Source organism: Mustela putorius, unplaced genomic scaffold (genome assembly GCF_011764305.1).
Source record: "Mustela putorius furo isolate JIRA1106 unplaced genomic scaffold, ASM1176430v1.1 tig00000580_pilon_pilon_pilon, whole genome shotgun sequence".
Lineage (NCBI taxonomy): Eukaryota > Metazoa > Chordata > Mammalia > Carnivora > Mustelidae > Mustela > Mustela putorius.
Genome location: NW_025421423.1, coordinates 8,444,953 through 8,464,198, shown reverse-complemented (window position 1 = coordinate 8,464,198; position 19,246 = coordinate 8,444,953). Strand labels below are relative to the sequence as shown.

At 38.0% G+C, this 19,246-nt stretch overlaps 1 protein-coding gene across 7 annotated transcripts in view; it reads right to left on the bottom strand.

The window, feature by feature from the left end:
- Nucleotides 1-14,534, bottom strand: part of SMC2 (structural maintenance of chromosomes 2) — a 60,943-nt gene extending 46,409 nt beyond the window's left edge. For 2 of the 7 annotated variants that reach the window (XM_045081642.1, XM_004747726.3), the window contains exons 1-10: nt 14,250-14,418; nt 13,206-13,431; nt 12,394-12,543; nt 9,176-9,298; nt 8,110-8,148; nt 4,684-4,794; nt 4,472-4,516; nt 3,742-3,975; nt 3,391-3,540; nt 1,115-1,348 (exon numbers count right to left, since the gene is read on the bottom strand). In XM_045081642.1, the coding sequence (XP_044937577.1) occupies nt 1,115-1,348; nt 3,391-3,540; nt 3,742-3,975; nt 4,472-4,516; nt 4,684-4,794; nt 8,110-8,148; nt 9,176-9,298; nt 12,394-12,543; nt 13,206-13,373 (1,254 nt within the window). In that variant the 5' untranslated portion in view covers nt 13,374-13,431; nt 14,250-14,418. The other 5 variants (XM_013053826.2, XM_013053824.2, XM_013053825.2 and 2 more) reach the window with 5 other exon arrangements.
- Between the last annotated feature and the right edge of the window lie 4,712 nt (nt 14,535-19,246).

Sequence of the window (19,246 nt, the reverse complement as noted above, 5' to 3'; positions counted from 1 at the left end):
TAAAAACACAATAGTAAGCTAGTAATCAGAACTCTAGTTTCTCTTCCTTTCCATTTAGGTATGTGTATTTATATTTAGTATTTTTCAGTGTTGTTCAATTAACAGTATAGAAACTGTACTGAGCACTAAGAAAATTACACTGGAATGGGAAATTATAAACTGACACGGGAAATTTCAATGCTAGGAATCGGATATTCCAATGCTAATTTATATAACTGAGTTCACTGTTCCTTAAATGCATGAACCAGTATGTTTGCTGAGATCTAGTTGGCTATCACTTCCATCTAAAACTGAATAATGGTGGATTTTTCCCAATATATAATAAGGTAACAGGAAAAACTGAGAGGACTTGAAAGTTTTTCTGCTATTGATTTCTTACACATTTTTTCGTGACCATCATCTTTGAATGAAGTTGTAAACATGTAAGATAAAATGCTGAACAGGATTAATACCAACACAGACACAACCATCTGTATATATTTTTAAAGGAGTTCTCTTTTTAGAAAATTTTAAAATGGGTGGAAAATATATATATATTTTTTCTTTCTGCTCTCAAAACTTTTACGTCCATAGGACGTTAAAAGCTGCACACTATCTAAACAAATTTGAAAGCCCTGACTGACAAGTCTTGAAGATTATGAAATCGTGTAGCGAAATGGAAGACTAGAATGGAAGACTAGAAGACTAGAGGAAGGGAGAAGGTACTTCCAAGGACTAAAGGACTAAGTGTGGTAGGCAAAGAAATAGGATATTCACTTTCCTGTTAAAGCTTAAGATTGCAACTTTATGTTGCCAATAAAAAAAAAAAAAAGAAATTAACCTCAAACAGTGCATACAATACTACAAATAAAGCATTTATTGCATTTACAATTTCAGTTAACTTATGAAGTTATTTAATGTTTTATAGCATCTTAAACTACTGTCATCAATATTTAGCAGCTAACATATTTGAATTTCAGTGTATTTATTAGGTGCTATAGAGTGGCAGAATAACAAATTCCTTCTCAGTGATCTGATTATTGTCAATGTTTTATAACAACTGCCAAAGTATAATGCAAAGCAGCTTCCCAAAAAAAAAGAAAACAGTCAAACAATAGTTAATGTCTGCATTTACCTGTTTGGCTTCTGTCTGAGCTTTACTTATGTCATTTTTACAAGCCATCATTTGACCAGCCAGAGTTGCTTCTGCTCCGTCTTCATTACTCGACAGTCCAGCGGATACAGCATTGAAGTGCTGCTGTGCAGCGGCCAAAGCTTCAGCATCTTTATTACTTGCTTCTTGAAGTGCGTTCAGCCCATCTGTTATCTTTTTAACCTCTTTTTCTTTTGCTGCTAAAGTTCTAGAATCCTTCAGGGAGAGTTTAAGACAGGAAAATATCATTTGTTAGGAAAGACTGTCATTTTTTTCTTATGGGCCTATACCTTTGTCATCAAATTTCATAGCATTTTGAAGTAGGCATGGTTAAAAGGAACATAATTTAAGATCATAACTTTATTTTTTTAAGATTTTATTTATTTATTTGACAGAGATCACAAGTAGGCAGATAAGCAGGCAGAGAGAGGGGGGAAGCAGGCTCCCCACTGAGCAGAAAGCCCGATGTGGGGCTCAATCCCAGGATCCTGGGATCATGACCTGAGCCAAAGACCGAGGCTTTAACCCACTGAGCCACCCAGGCACCCCTAACCATCATAACATTAAATACTTTATTTCCATTTTGAATTACCCTGTTTTTTTAAGATAAATGTCCCCTTATACTACCAGAAATACTTTCATTTCATATGTTATAGTCTAATCTAGAAATTAGCTAAATTATAGTGCAAACTAACCATTTGAAGAAACTAAAAATCACTTTCTAGAGCTTTCAAATTGAAGTAATAACCATTCTACTCTAAGCTTCAAAGTAGAAGTTGTAGGATTAAGAGCATGTACATGAAAATTTATAAACTATCAAAGGCCATAAAATTTAAATATTAAATACTTGTGGGGACAGCATTACTAATACTTAATATCTTTAAAGTTATATGCACTAGAACACCATTATACACTGAGATACCAGCACAGGAAAAAAAAAAAAAAACAATCCAGCTATATTATTTACATGAAAGTGACCAGAAATTTTGGCCTGTTTACCTCATGATTCACTAAATATTTATTAGATGTTTACCACATATCAGGCATTGTTCTAGACATTAAAGACCGGCTCCTCAGAGACCCTATACTCTACAGTGGAAAACACAGTAAAAAATAAAGCAAGGTGAAGGGATAGAAAGTGATGAGAACTACTATTTTAAGGACAATAAGGGAAGGCCTTTTTTATGACATTTTGAGCAGAAACCTACATAAAATAAAAGAAATGATCAGGCTGATACTAGGGGGCACACATACTAGGCAAACTGCAGAATATGCTTCAGTGTTTGAGGAACTGTGGTTGGAGCACAGTGAGCAAGTGGAAAGGAGCCAGGAATCCTATCAGGTAGGGTCTTATAGACCATGGTAAAGGCTGAATTTAATTCACATGTGACTTTGAAACCATTAAAGGATTTTAAGCTCAAGAGTGATGTGATCCAATTTAGATTTTAGCTTCTGTAAAGAGCAGACCGTAGAGCAGCAAGAGTAAAAGCAGGGCAACTAATAAGGACACTATTATAGCATCCCTCATGGGCAGTAATGGCCTGCAGACTAGCAGTGATGAGGTGATGAAAAGTGGCTGTATTCAGAATGTACTTTTAAAATCAAGAGAATTTGCTGATGGGTTAGATATGGAGTTTGAGAAAAATGGTGGAATGCAGGAGGACTCAAGGATTTCTGGACAGAACAATTAATAGCAAGTTTAATAGCAGTGCCATTTTCTATCATGGGGAAAATTTAGCAACTCAAAGAGGTTTGGGTAGGTAGGGAAATTTTAAGAGTTCTATTTTGTATACATTAAGTTTTAGACTCTTTGTTAATCATCTATGTAAAAATGTCAATCCAATAGCTGGACAAATAAGGGAAGGAGTCAAGGTTAAGTATAGATCTGAACATCACCCTGCAAAAGGTATTTAAGGGCTACCAGGCTGGGTGGGATTACCTAAGAAATGAGTGCATATAAAAGAAGTCTGAGCACTAGCCCTGGGGCATGCCAACATTTCATGTATTGATTTGTCTGTCTAGACTGGATTCAGTATTCCCATATTCAACTACCTAATCTCTACTTAGATGTCTAACAGGCACCTCAAAGCTATTATGTTCACATTGTACTTGTTTCTATTCTCTACTAAGCTAATAGTAACAATATTTCCAATTGTCAAAGACAAAAATCCACAGCTATATTCCTAGCTCAAACAACTATACTAGGTCCAGAGCACACACTCAATAAATATGAATGTAATGGACAAATATTTACTCACCTCAATCATATTTTTTTCTAGCTCTTTGCGTTTGTTCTCTTCACTTGCCAGATTTTTCTTCTTGAGATCAAAGGCACTTTGAGATTTAGTGTTAACTCGCTGAGCTTCTGCAAGCGCATCTTCTAAAGATCGAAGTGTACCTCCAATTTCCTATAATCAGATGCACCCAATTCAAAGTACTTACAATTTACTCATGTCATTATTTTCTTATATGACTTCTAGATTTACTTTTTATGAGCTATTTTGTTATCATACATTAAAATTAACAAATCAATATGGAAGACTATGCCCAGTGAATATTGTTTAAAATTTCTTCACAGTATATTATTTATTCTTATGTATATGTCTGACCTTATCTTTTCCTTTTTCCAACTCTTCTATTTCACGACTAAGTGCTTTTATTTTTTTGTCATTCTCAGACAATTTTTCTTGAAGCTTTACAACTTTATCTTGCATTTCTTTTAATTCCTCAGCTGAGCGTTCTTTTGTATCTTCAGCCAGCAAAAACTGATAGGCAATATATAAACGACTCAAATGTTCTATTTCCCTCATTACTTTTTGATATTCCAAGTAGGAAGATCTTTCCTGGAAAAGAAATCACCAGTTAAGTATAACTCAAACTTCATAGAAATAGAAAAAATCTGGACATCTGTTTCAGTACCCTTCACTTACCATTGGTCTTGATAGCAGTAATTGCAGTGATAGTCCCTGTTATATTAGAAGTCATTCACTCTACCAATAGGGTTACTTACTAAGTATGTGATATCCTCAAGAAAATGTTCCACTCAATTCTAATTATTCAGGAAAATCTAGACTTCTCTTCAACAAAGTATTACAATCTGACATATCATTTTCTGAAACTATGAAGAGCAGTCTTCAAAATCATTTATGTTTAATAGATATGAAAAACATGTCCTCTATGAGCAGAAAGCTGATTCTTAAGTACCAACTCTTTAACTCCTATCTATCCCACAGAAAAATTCCTGTGACGTGTATACATTTCATCTCTATTTGTATGATATTGAATACATCACCATTTTTGAGAGATGTTCTAGCTGGCTATTCTCTATTTAGTATATACCTCTTTTAGTTTTTGAATTGTTGGAGTAATCTCTTCTTCAAGTATCTGGAAAATAAAGGAAAACCAAATTTTTCAATATGTAAAGTACCAATAAAAAAACTGAAAAGAAACATGAAGTCTAGGAAAACTGGGGAGGTGGAATTTACTCTTTACAGCAGAGTAACCCTAAAATTACTCTCGTCTTTAAAAATATTTTATGTAAGTTTAATTACCGTCTTAATTTCTTTCAGCTTAGCTTCTTTTTTTTCTATAGTTTTCTGGGCAGCTATTTTTTTGTATTCATACATCCTGGTTCCAGCTGCTTCTTCTATCATGGACAAAATCTGGAAAGACAGAAACATTTATATAAATGTTTTAAGAATCCAAGATAAAGAACTTCATTGGAGTTTACAAAAAGTATATAATTTAAGGTCTTAACTTCACTAAGCATCTTACCAAATTATGTCCCAAATGGATTAGGGAAGTTAAGTACATAGAAAATACAGGTATTATCCACAGCCCTAACATTCAATATTTCTCGCCTTTACTCCAATCCTGAAATCAAACTTCATGCTACACTGAGGTTGCAGAGTAAATCTCTTTTAAAATTGAAGCCAGGGGTGTCTGGCTGGCTCAGTCGGCTGAGCATGTGACTCTTGATTCTTGGGGTTGTGGGTTTGAGCCCCATGTTGGGTATATAAATTAACTAAAAATAAAAATTTAAAAATAAAAAAATTGAAGCCTCCTCCCTCCTCTTTTCCTTCAAGTATAGGGGTGCCTCAGCTGTTAAGCATCTGCCTTTGGCTCAGGTTGTGGTCCCAGGGTGCTGGGATCGAGCCCTGTATCAGGCTCCCTGCTCAGCGGGAAGCCTGCTTCTCCCTCTCACACTCCCCTTGCTTGTGTTCCCTCTCTCACTGTATCTTTCTGTGTCAAATAAATAAAATCTTTTAAAAAAAATAATAAGTATTAAAAAAGTAAGGACTGACAACACTCAGTTGTCACTTTAGAAGTTTCTAATTAAAGTTGTTCCAAGAGATTTCAGTCATTTTTTGCCAGGATGAAGCATGATATAACACATGCATGCATTCCAACCATGGCATGTGCTTTAAGAACTTCAGCAAGTAACTTATTTTTGTGCCAGTTTCTTCACCCACAGGGTACTTAATATCTCACAACACTGTTGAGAATTACACAAAGTAATTCATGTGAAGAGCACTCTGAAAAAGGCAAACACTAATCAATTACGATTTAAAAGTAGAAGAATTTTGCCAGCACTCCTTTTTCAGAAGCTTCTACTCACCATCAATCCTTATTTCAACAGAATTATTTCTCTGGAAACCACTGATTTCTATGTATTTGGCAGGTTTCAAATTAGAAGTTTCCCTTAAGATGTTATCTAATGAAGATATGCATGACCTCTGTTCAAACCAGACTGCTGATACCAATTATCAGTTTTCTTAGTCCTTCTCAGTAGAAAAGAGAAACTATAGAGCCCTTTGTTCCTGTACAAATTATTCATTCCTTTATATCAACTCTTTTCAAGGGGGCTCCAAGAAAAAAATTAAGTCTTAATATTCATACCCTAAAGCAATTCACTGCAATGCAATGAATCAGTTTCACTCAACTCTTTTTCTATAGGGTTTAACTCTGAGATGGAACACTGGTTGAGAAAGGGTGCTTGATATAGCCAAATTTCTTTTAATATTGGACACACAAAACTCTTAAAAGAAAACACAGGTTAAGCTCCTTGACATTACTCATAGTGAGGATTTTTTTGGATTTAACACCAAAAGCAAAGACAACAGAGGCAAAAATAAACAAGCGGGATTGTATCAATCTGAAAAACTGCACAGCAAAGGAAACCACAAACGAAATGAAAAGGGTACTTACAGAATGGGAAGAAAATAGTTTTAAGTCATCAATATGCTAAGGGGTTAATACCCAAATACATAAGGAACGTGTGTATGGGAAAAAACGTTTTTTTACAAAAGACACACAGATGGCCAATATGTATATGAAAGGCACTCAACATCACTAACCATCTGGGAAATGCAAATTAAAACCATGAGCTACCAGTTCTGTTAGAATGGCTATTATCACAAAGACAAGAGGGGTGCCTAGGTGGTCCAATCTTCAAGCATCTGCCTTTGGCTCAGGTCATGATCCCAAGGGTCCTGAGATTGAGCCTGGCATCTGGCTCGCTGCTCCACGGGAGGCCTGCTTCTCCCTCTCCCACCCCTGCTTGTGTTCCTGCTCTCACTCTCTCTAATAAATAAATAAAATCTTTAAAAAAAAAAAAAAGAGAGAGAGAGAGAGAAGAAATAACAAGTATTGGTGATGCTGTGGAGAAAAGGGAAACATTATATATTGTTGGTAGGAATGTAAATTGGGAGCAGTCAGTATGGAAAACTATGAAGGTTCCTTAAAAAATTAAAAATAGAGGAGCGCCTGGGTGGCTCAGTGGGTTAAGCCACTGCCGTCGGCTCGGGTCATGATTCCAGGGTCCTGGGATCGAGTCCCGCATAGGGCTCTCTGCTCGGTGGGGAGCCTGCTTCCCTCCCTCTCTCTCTCTCTCTCCCTCTGCCAGCCTCTCTACCTGCCTGTGATCCCTCTCTGTCAAATAAATAAATAAAATCTTAAAAAAAAAAAATTAAAAATAGAACTACCATATATAATCTAACAACTTCACTTCCAGGTTATTTATCCAAAGCATACAAAGACACTAACTTGAAAAGGTATCTGCACCTTCATTTATTAATATCAAGACATGGAAACAAAGTATCCACTGATAGATGAATGGATAAAAAAATATGATATATAAAAATTATATGTACAATGGAATATTATTCAGCTATTAAAAAATACAATCTTGCCATTTGTGACAACATGGATGGAACTTGAGGGCATTAAACTAAGTGAAATAAGTTAGAGAAAGACAAATACCATATAATCTTACTTGTAAGTGGAATCTAAAAAGAAAAAAGAAAAAAAAAACTGAGCTCACAGAGAACGTATCACTGGTTACCAGAGATAGTAGTTAGTAGGTGAGCAAAATGGGTACAGGTGATCAAAGGTACAACCTTCCAGTTACAGAAGTCCTGGTGATATAAGGTACAGTATGGTGACTGTAGTTAAATATACTGTATTGTATATTTGAAAGTTACTAAGAGAATAACTCTTGAAGATACCATAAGAAAAAAATTGTTAACTGTGGTGAAGGATGACAAATGACTTTTTAACACCCATCATTTTGCAATGACTACATATATTTAATCACTATGCTGCATACGTGAAACTAATGTCACTTACAACTCCATTAACAAAAAATCTGCTCAACGATGTCCCATGCCTTTTCTTAAACTTTCTCATTTAATCCTCAAAATACCTGAGTTAAGGACTTTTGACTCTAATTTACACATGGGTAAACAAAGATTCAGAAGTGTTATGTTACATAGCTTTAAAAAGGTGGGGTGACATAGTGCCAAACAGTGGGAAAAAAAAAAAAAGAAAAAACAAAACATGACGTTCTTTACTAATTAATTACTCTTAGTAATGTTCCCAAGAATTTAAATGGAAGAGATTATGTTTAAAAAACTGACTTAAAAAAAAAGTCAATATCTATAATTATAATTTTTACTATCCATAAAGAGTATTCTTACCTCTGGAGGTTTCATATTCAATACTTTTGTAATTCGACCCTGAAAAATAAAATGCAGTTACTATAATGATAAATTAGAGTCACCTAAAGGCATACATGTTTATCTGCACTGAAGTTGTTCCATCCTAATATACCAGTCTTTTAGTTCTTTCTTTCTTTTACCTCCATTGCATTTGAGAACAAAGGTACCTTATAATTCCAGAATTTTGCTATTTACCTTTTCACTTACCAGTGATCTACAGTTATTAAATAATACCAAGTTAACTGAGACAATATTTCTGGGATAATGATACAAAAGTCTCCAACAAGTATATAAATATATAGATGTTGGCATAATTATTGAACACTTCTCAATTTTTTTTTTAATGGCTGTGCTCCAAGATAATTTCTAGAAATATACTGCACACTTCTGGGCCTCAAATAAAACAGTAACATCTTTTATTTCAATGCCAGAATATCACTATCAAAAAGCAAAACCAAACCTCACTACCCAACTCTCAGGGCATCATATTGCTTAGGATTTAGATTCATTTGAAATAAATTTTCAGCTTTGAGGCTGGGATGTGGTAAAAACAATGTTATTTTGGTTGCATCAGGATCCTGCCATTGGCCTTGCTGTGACTTTCTAAGAGGACAGATGGAGGAGTCAAGTGAGATAACATAAGGACAAGACAATATTAGCACATATTTTTCATTTGAATAAGTGTCTAAGGTAGAAATAACTTAAAATTTAACATATATTTGAAATAATAAAATGCTTGAATCCAGTACTTTAAAAGGATACACAATGACAATATAGTCTTAAAAATTTTTATAGTGACCATGTATTATTCTTATAATAACAAAATAAGTCAAGGAAAATTACTTCTAGACATTCTTCAAACTTCAAATGTGTATGTTAGAACATATCAGTACATATAACCAACCTAAACTCTTAACAGATACCCAAATACCAGTATAATAGAAAACAAAAAATGGAAAACCCAAAAATAAGCACTTCTCCTATTATAATAACTTAAAAATAAACGATGTCAAAATCATTTATATAGAGACCATAAACAAAATACCTGCATGATGAGAAAGTGAGGGTTGTTAACATTAAGGCCAACAGAACAGAAGAGATCTTGTACTCTGGTATTGTTTGCATTTACTCCATTGATTAAATATTTATTTCTACCACCAATAACCACCTAAAAAAGAAGTATTTTAAAAAATAGAGATTATGCTAAGTGAAATAAGCCAAATAGACAGAGTCAATTTCCATACGGTTTCACTTATTTGTGGAACATAAGGAATAGCATGGAGGATAATAGGAAAAAGAAACATGAAGGGGGAGAAATCAGAATGGAAGACGAACCATGAGAGACTATCGACTCTGGGAAACAAATGGGGGGGTTTAGAGAGGAGGAGGGTGGGGGAATGGGTGAGCTTGGTGATCGATATTAAGAGGGTAGGGATTGCATGGAGCACTGGTTGTTCTACGCAAACAATAAATCATGGAACACTAATCAACAATTAATGATGTACTGTATGGTGACTAACATAATTTAAAAAAATATATATATATATATCTACACATACATACACATATATAAATGAACATACATATCTTGAACTAAGATGATAAATTCCCAAATGTTTCACTTGTTTGTTCTGTCCAACTAATGGTAAATAAAACCAATCCTGAGTAAATAAATAATGGAGGAAGTAGGAGATGGTCAACAACAATATAGATTATTAGTCAACTGTAGTGACTTAATCCAACGACTTTTGCTAACTAGTCATATAACCATGCACATTCCTCCTAACCGCACCTGCATTGGACTAGATCTCTAGGTCACTTTTGACTTTGTTTCCAAGTATGTGTAAAACATATTCGATCCCTCATCACTCTTCCTGAAATTTTTCCACCCTCATAGGTTGGCCCCTTTCCTCCACTTTTTAATTTCCAAGGAACAGAAGTCAGATACTAAAAACTAAAGACAAGCAGTTTTGGTTTTTTTCATTTTTTAAGAGGGAAAGGAAGAAAAAGAATCTTAAGCAGGTTTCATGCCCAGCATGGAGACTCAGGAGATCATGACCTGAGCCAAAATCAAGAGTCAGAGAGAGGCTTAACAAACTGAGCCACTCAGGAGTCCCAAAGACAAGAAGTTTAAAAACAATCCTTGACAAGATTCTAAAAGGGGTTAATAAAGACATGACTTGTGACTTTGAGAAAGAAAAAGAGTTAATCATTGAGCTTCAACGAGATACCAGCTTGTTAATACTTTACTATAGAACTTATATTGTCACCTAATGGGCATAATCATCCCACCCATGTATTCTGAGGTCCTTAGAAAGTTTCTCATTCTTCTCTGTATTTCCCAGTGCCTTCAAGAATGCCCAGCACACAGCAAACATTTAATAAAACGCAGAGTGTTAGGCACCTGGGTGGCTCAGTGGCTTAAGCCTCTGCCTTCGGCTCAGGTCATGATCTCGGGGTCCTAGGATCAAGCCCCACATCCAGCTCTCTGCTTGGCGGGGAGCCTGCATCTCCCTCTCTCTCTGCCTGCCCTTTGCCTACTTGTGATCTCTCTCCCTCTGTCCAATAAATAAATAAGTAAAATCTAAAAATAAAAAAATACAGAGTGTTAATTCATTTCTTTTTTTGACAGGAGTATTACATTGATCATATATTAGTATATTCGAACAGACCTAAAAGACATTAAGTACTTTAACAAAGTCCTTCTGACAATATTTTGGTGAAAATACAGGCATAAAGATTGCATGAGGACAGGAATTTTAGGTAGATTAGTAGCAGACTTACTGAAAATTCCTAAAAGGTATTTGATGGATACTTAATGACACACAACTGGACTTTAGCCTCATCAATGCCTTATTTATTTATTTTTTTTTTAACCAGAGCTTGTTATTGAAATAGAAAGGGGACTCGTAAGTTACATAATGCTAAGATGGAGAGTAAATAGGACTTAACAACTGACAAAGTAATCTTATATGACTATGAGAAAAAGGGACAAATGTATGGTCCTGCACTGGTTTTAAAAACCTGCTTACAGGGCACCTGGGTGGCTCAGTGGATTGAGCCTCTGCCTTCAGCTCAGGTCATGATCTCAGGGTCCTGGGATGGAGGCCTGCATCCGGGCTCTCTACTCAGCAGGGAGTCTGCTTCCCCTCTGTCTCTGTCTGCCTACTAGTGGCCTCCCTCTCTGTCAAATAAATAAATAAAATCTTAAATTTTTTTTTAAACCTGCTTACATACAGAAACAGCAGTAACAGCTAATAACACACATTTAAAAAATTAGAGTGATTTTAAGTAAATCGGATATGAATTCATAATGCATTATGAACTTGCCAATGTCATATACATGAAAACAGAAGAGCACTTAAAATGAGAGAAATGACAGTTCTGTTTAATCCTGTCCTAAGGAGACTAATTCTGGTAAATCCAATTTAAGGTGCCATGCATTAAAAATAATAAAGGCATAAAAAACTAGAGCAAATTTGTATTCAGTGTGATCAGACAAGTGACGGAAATAAAAATCATCAGTTGAAAGATCTAGAGAGGGGGGCGCCTGGGTGGCTCAGTTGGTTAAGCAGCTGCCTTCGACTCAGGTCATGATCCCAGCGTCCTGGGATCGAGTCCCACATCGGGCTCCTTGCTCTGCAGGGAGCCTGCTTCTCCCTCTGACTCTGCCTTCCACTCTGTCTGCCTGTGCTCGCTCTCGCTGGCTCTCTCTCTGACAAATAAATAAATAAATCTAAAAAAAAAAAAAATACTTTAAAAAAAAAAAAAAGAAAGATCTAGAGAGATTTAGCTTAAATATTTAACACCTAAATATTAAACCTAAATATTAAAACATGGAATACATTAGATTTCCTTCTCAATGCTAAGAACCAAACTTAATGTGTAAAAGTTGATGACAGTATTTTGACTCATTTTTTAGGAATAACTTTTTAATTAGACCTGTCCAGTAACAGAATAGATGGCCTCAGAAGATAACTAGATCCCAAGTATAGATATTCCAGCACAGAGAGGATTCAAGTATTAAGATTTAAGCATGGTTGAGTGCCTATACTGATTGATGGCTTTTGAGATCCCTTACAATCCTCTCAGTAAATGAAGAATTTGCATGATCAAATTTTTAACATAAGGAAGATACTGTTAAGAAATCTAGTCAGTATTTGATCAATTCTGCTCATAAACTCTCTCTCCACGAAAGATGTACTGCCAAAAAACACCTTGGACTTAAGTTCTTAGATATCCAAGTATTTTAAAGCCACTCACCTGCCTTGTTACTGTAATTTCATCATGAACCTCAAATCCCAAAGGGCTTTGCTTTTTGTCAGAATTATCAAATGTGATTGACACGGAGGCTTTGGTAATACCAGCCTGCCCATTTTTGTAAACTAAATCTTGTAAATTAGAAGCCCGAACCTAAAACAAAAGAAAAGTTTATCAACAAAACCCCCTACTGCACAAAATGGCACTAAAAATGGGTTTCTTGCTGTTGGAAAACCACCCTTGTAGTATCCATTAAGTAGCCAAGGACAGACAGTTGCATTCAGAAGCAAGAAAAATGCAAGAAAAGCAAGGAAAACAGGAAACCACCTAAAATGAGTGCTTTTCGGGGCGCCTGGGTGGCTCAGCGGGTTAAAATGAGTGCTTTTCTCTACAGGACTTTTCCACCCCTGCAAATGGTTTCTACTCAGTTCTTAACTGAAGTTCATTTGAAAGATTAGGAAGATAGCATCTAAGAATTTCAGTGTTCATCCAATTCCTTTTGATCCTGAAAAGGATCCTGAAAATGAAGGGTGAGTGGGTAGGAATACAGACTCTGGAAGAAGACAGCCTTAAAGAACACCTGACTTTGAGTATTGCTCCCAACATCTTAAAGGGATAAATCTTATGCAGTCCCAAGTTTCTGTTTTTTCATTTGAAAAATGGAGTAATAATATCTACCTCTAAAGGACTGTGGTCTAAGATAATTTACATGAACAAAACTGCAAATGAAGAAAATACTGGCAATAGTCTCTAAGTTCAATATGGAGTCCCTTGAGGGTCCCAAACTTTTAATTTACATCAATGAGAAAGTTTACCTGAGACAGGTTGGAGATGCCCAGCAAAAAGCAGATGGAGTCCAATATGTTGGATTTCCCACTACCATTTAAACCAGTGATAGCGTTGAAGAGGGGGTCAAAACCATTGACTTCAGTCCTCTGAGCATAGGACTTAAATCCTTCAAGGATGATTGACTTAACGTGCATTTTCACTAGGGACCTGGACAGGTAAACTGCTAGGAATCAAACAGTCCACAAAGGAGCTCTGTACAAAACAGAAATATACAAGTGGGACAGAAATCTGTAATCATAATAGAGGTAAATGACTAAAACATAAGAATGACAACTTAATAGAAATAAAACAGCCACTTGCCCAGCTACTTCCTCGGATGCAAAGACACCTTCTTCCAACTTAATTGGAAGTTAATTAAACCATTAATTCAACCTGGAAGTCAACGACTTATTTTTCTAGGCTTACCTTCCATCTTTATCATACTCTAACAGAAACTGATTATTTCATAACCCACCCCTTTTGCTCATAATGTCCTGCTCCCCAAAAGTGACTTAAGTCGCTCTCCTTACTACACTCAAGTCTTTACTGAAACGTCACCTTAATGGGGTCTTTCCTGACTTCCCAATTTAGAAATGCACCTGTTCCCGCCCCCTCACTTTTTCCTCCATCGTACTTAAAGATGACACTAAACAGTATTTATCTATTCGTCTATCCAGACTGTCGTGATACAAGTTCCTTTGCCTGCGTGCACCGCTCACGCCGGAACAGCGCTTGACTGAAGGGCGCCGGGAAAGGGGAGTGTCATCAATATTCACTAAACAGATGAATCCCATATACTCTCCAGCTTGTTGTCACTCGGCCTGTTCCCTCCCCCTACCAGGATTTTCTATCAACACTCGTTTGCTCTTCTCCAAGGCTCGATAGGAAGTAGCCATGCTGTCAGAAAAACCATTAGGAGGGATTTTAGTTTGAGGTCCCTTCTTGCCAAACCCGCTCTCCCCAGGAACACACAAACATTCCTCTCTAGCCAAGGAACGCCAGACTAGGCCCAACCTGCCGCGAGCACGCACCGGCCTCACCGCTGCGCCAGGCCGTCCGGGCTTGAGGCGCCTTAGGAGCTACTCCCGGTTACAAGAGCAGAAAGCCGGCCCACTTTGCCGGGCTTCGGGAGCTACGAAGAAGACTCCAGCACAGCGGCTGCAACACTCGCCCCACGATCGGCACCCAGGCCGGAAATATTTATACCTTTGAATTTCGGCGCGAGCAAAGGACCCCACCACCGCAGCCTATTTCATTGGCCGGTGCCTAGGAGATGCCTGACTTAAAGGCTCCATTTTCCCCACCCATCGTACAATCAAAGTGACAGGGAGATAGGAAAGAGCGTCACGACAGGGGCAGCTCCAGGAAGGCGACGGCTGGGGCCTGAGGACTAAAGGAGCAAGTGGCGTGTGGCGAGCTCCGCGTCCGGCACTCCTTGGGCAGCCACGGACCGCGGTCTCGGGGCCTCGCGCTTCGCCGGCCCCGCCCCATCCTAGGCCCCTGGGGCCTCGGGCTCTCCCGGAGGCCCCGCCCCGTGCAGAGTTCTCGCGGGCTTTGAGCCCGCCGGTCCCGACTGCTGTAGTTTTAAGAGTCGTGGAGGTAGAGAGATGGAGGAGTTGTTGCCGGTGTCTTCGTTGTACTTCAGAAGCCTCGGAATTTACCCGATTTGGCTCACATGTATCAAAAACAGGAGGCTGCGCTTTGTCCGGGCCGGAGAGGCGCGGAACTTGGGAGGACAGTGGGGCGCGTTCTGACCCCGCCCCTCCCGGCTCCGGACCCTGGCGGACTTTTTCATCTCAAATTTCCGGATGGGGAGGGACGTTAGTTCTCGGGGCCGCCGCCGGCCGCGGTGCTGATCCCAGAGAAGTTGCGTGGGGCCGGCAGCGGGAGGTGGACGAAGAGAGGTTCCCCTCCCCGCACTTCGATAAAGCAGTGGCAGCACTAACCTTTTAAGAGCATTTCTTTGGAAACCCGACAGCTAATTGTTGAGCTTCGTGTGCCAGGCTGGGTTCCCAGGGCTGTAAAATCCGCAGCGACTCTGAAATCCGTGACCCTGTTCTCATTTTATAGATGAGCGAACTTAATTGGAGTAGTAAGTGGAGAAGCTGGGATTTGTTCCCAAGCCGTTTAGCTCCAAAGCGCGTACTCTTAGATTGCTGTATACCTTTCCTCTTCATGTTCAGAATCCAGGACCACTAATAACAGATTCTGCATTTATTACTGTGTATTGTTCTTAACAAGCAAAACTGACCCAATTTACTCACGGTTGAGCAAACTGGTAATAGTAATTTAGGAAGAACCGCTTCAGAGTGCGCTGTGGTGCAATCCCTAGGTAATGTATAAAAAGATGCTGCAGCCGGTATATTACTTGAAACCATTTATTTAAAAATTTTCTCCCCCCTCCGCCAGTGGCTTTGCAGCATTGGACAGGGGTCAGACCTCCGAGAATTACCAAGAATGGGCCTATGTTTTTAAATTCTTTCTCTACTTAATAACATAAAATAAGTTTGGGGTGGTTTTGATTTGTTTACTAAAGAATTATTTACTCTCATATCCCACCCCCTTCTGTACTGTCAGTGGTTACCGGCCTAACATCTTTTAGTTAAGTATTTATCTTTGTCTACTTCCTGCGTCTGCTGCATTTTATAACTCCTATGAATTGGTTGTATGTATTGGTTCTATTTAATTCTTCAGTTAAATTCTTTATTTCAATTACAGGATCATTAACATAGTATGTTTATTAGTTTCAGGTGTACAATATAATGATTAAATACTTCCATACAACACGCAGTGCTTACAAGTGCACTCCTGAATCCCCATCACCTATTTAGCCCATCTCCCCGCCCACCTCTCCTCTGGTAAACATCCATTTTTTTCTCTAGTTAAGAGTTTGTTTCTTGGTTTGTCTCTTTAAATATTTTATTTTATTTATTTGACAGACAGAGATCACAAGTAGGCAGAAAGGCAGGCAGAGAGAAAGAGAGGGAGAAGCAGACTCTCCGCTGAGCATAGAGTCCGGCGCGGGGCTCCATCCCAGGACCCTGGGATCATGACCTGAGCCGAAGGCAGAGGCTTTAACCCACTGAGCCACCCAGGCGCCCCGATTTGTCTCTTTATATTTGCTTGTTTTGTCTCTTAAATTACACCTATGAGTGAGAGCAGGTGGTATTTATCTTTCTCTGACTTACTTAGCATAATTCTCTAGCTCCATCCATGTCATTGCAAATCGTCTATTCAGTTTTAATATACATTTATTTTCAACAATGTCCCCTTTGTCACTTTGTGAGTAAATATTTTAATTTGCCAACAGGCCCTAAAGTGGGTTTTACCAAGTTGTGAAATACACATTTCTTTGGAGGTGAAAATAGATGCTATAAGCCTTTCCACTTATTTAATAGCTTATATATTTATGTGAAATGGACTAAAAGAGATGCAGATGCACTTTTTGCTGGATGGGCACTTCTGAGTTGTTATAAGAATATACATATCTACTTCCACTGAAAGTATTTAGTGAAATGAAAATTACTTATTAAAGGAGAGATCTATATCAGTTTTAGTCATCCAGCATGCCAGGAACAGTAAGGAATTTCCATTAGTATGGATGAACTTAAGGAAATAACTAATGCCTGACTTACAACTGCTTCCCGAGATCACAGGGAAATGGAGAAGATCAAGGCACAAAGCCACTCATACTCCCTAATTTAGAGAGGGAAGGATTGGAAGTAAAGATAAACCATAGGGTAAAAGTAGTAAAAATAAAGTACTGTTCTTGTTTCATCACCATGGATCAAAATCTTTTGGAAGGTTCAAGATTGGCAGGCTTGTGGGGTTTTAGTTCTTGTGTAAAAAGGCAGCGGCACCAACAAAGGCACTGATAAAACCAGAAGGGGGACCTAGGAAAAAGATTTGGTCCACTTTTCCGGAGCACTGGGAAGCATGGTTTTTCCCTGGGCATACATTTCTAATTTTAAATTTTAAAGTAGCTCTTTTGGGGGCCTAGAGGAATCATCTCTCCCTGCAACTTAGGACAGAAGAAATAATGAAAGGACTTTTCCTTCCCTGCAGACATAAGGAAAGGTTGATTCCTTTTGTTGAGAGATTAATTTGAGGTTCAAAGGAATGAATTGATAATGATGGGAAGTTCCTATTGTATAACTATTGCATAGCAGCACACTTTGACTTCACCAAGTATAATCTGTTCGACAAGAAATAAAGCTGAGCATAATTTAAGGCATAGAAAAGGAGGTGACTATTCATTCACCTATGGGATCTGGTTAGACCCATTCGTTTTCATTTCAGTGACAAAACTTTTCAGTACTACATGTTCTGTTTGGTTGTGAAATCTGCCTATATTCTTCCATCGTAACTTCTATTATTTTGCCTTTTTAATCAAATATCTTTATATTCTCTTTCAGGAACTTCCAGCTTTTGAATTCCTAACTCTACTGTTTACAACATTTGCTGAGTTTTACTCATAGTGATTTATATCCTCCTGTGGTACTGTTCTGGGATCGGGTTGTTTTGTTTATGGGAGTCTCTTATGCCCTGAGTTGTGAAAGAGTCCCTTCAGAACAGTTATGTATTTGTTTCTGCCAGGGTTTTTTGGCTCTTAAATATCCCAGGGCATTTGTGAATGATTATTTCTCAGTTTGTGGTTCTTGAATTATGCAGATATTGTAAATTTATATCTTGCAGGCCTGGGGTTTTTATTTCTCACAGGTACCTTTTGTTTTTAACCCCTATCCAAAGCCCCAAGCAAAGAACAAACTTCTTTTCTTCCCCAGACTCGTAGGGGGAATTCTTCCAGTCCCAGTGACTGGCAGTTATTTAGGGCTCCAGGTTTTACCTAAGGGCTTAGTTCCTTTTACTGAGGCTCCAGGTCTTTATACTTGTGCACAGAAACGCAGCCACTGGCTCCTGAGCCATATGGCCAAAGGTAAAATGGGAGAGGGCTGCAATTTTCCAGTTTGTTTCTGGCATTGAGAATTTTCTGTCTTTGTTGTTGTCATTGAGGTTGGCATATGGTTTATATAATAATTATTATTGCATTTTATACAGTATTATTATATAAAGAGAAGTTCAGTCAACCTTATTAGAGGAGATCTTCTTGATGTAATTTCTGAATGTTGGTGGGGTGAAGTTTGGAGCTGGCAACCAAGAAAGAATTCTTAAGATCTCCTTGCAGCAAAAAGGTGGTTTTATTAAGGCACAGGGACAGGACCTGTGGGCCGAAGGAGTTGCTGCGCTGGGGTTGTGAGGAATGTCTGATTATATACTTGGGAGTTGGGGGGAGGTTAAGGCAGAAGGGAGGTTTACAAAAGAACTTTTATATGCTCAAGAGGACCTACAAGATATTGAGACCTTGCCATTGTCAAGTTAAGGTGGTTTTTCCCTCTAGCATTAAGACGGCTGGGAGTTTCCTGAACCAATGTTATATTCTGCCCATCACAAGTCCTTGTCGAGGGCTGCTGGTTATATCGAAATTTTATTTTATTTACATTCCCTTCTACCTTTGTTTCCCACACCACTGTGGATGAGTAGGTGATGTTAGGGCTCCCGGAAATTGAGTCCTTGGGTTTCTGGAAGTTAGGCTATTGATAAGAATTCTTTTTTCTTGTAAATCACTAATACATTTGTAAACGAATAGAAGCTCTTGTCTTGTGGGACTGTGATCTCTATTAACCATTTGTTTTTGTTGGTTTTGGTTTTTTGCTTAGTTTGGGGGCTGCCAGGAGTGCCTAAGGAATGTCGTATAGATACCACCTGGGAGTGGGGATGGGGGGTTTGCAGGGTTTCAGCTGGTGCTTTGTCTTCAGTTCACTCATCATTCCCACTTATTTCTTGAAGAACATCAGGGATCTCTGTTTCGCACCTGCCAAACATTGCTTTCAGATTCTTACATTCCACAAAGAAAGTAGCTTTTCCTAAAAAGCAGAAGGAAGTACCTGGTACCAACTAGATCTTAAGAAAGTATTTTCACACAGTACTCCTAAAATCCAAAATCTTCTTGTTTCATATTTGTAATTTC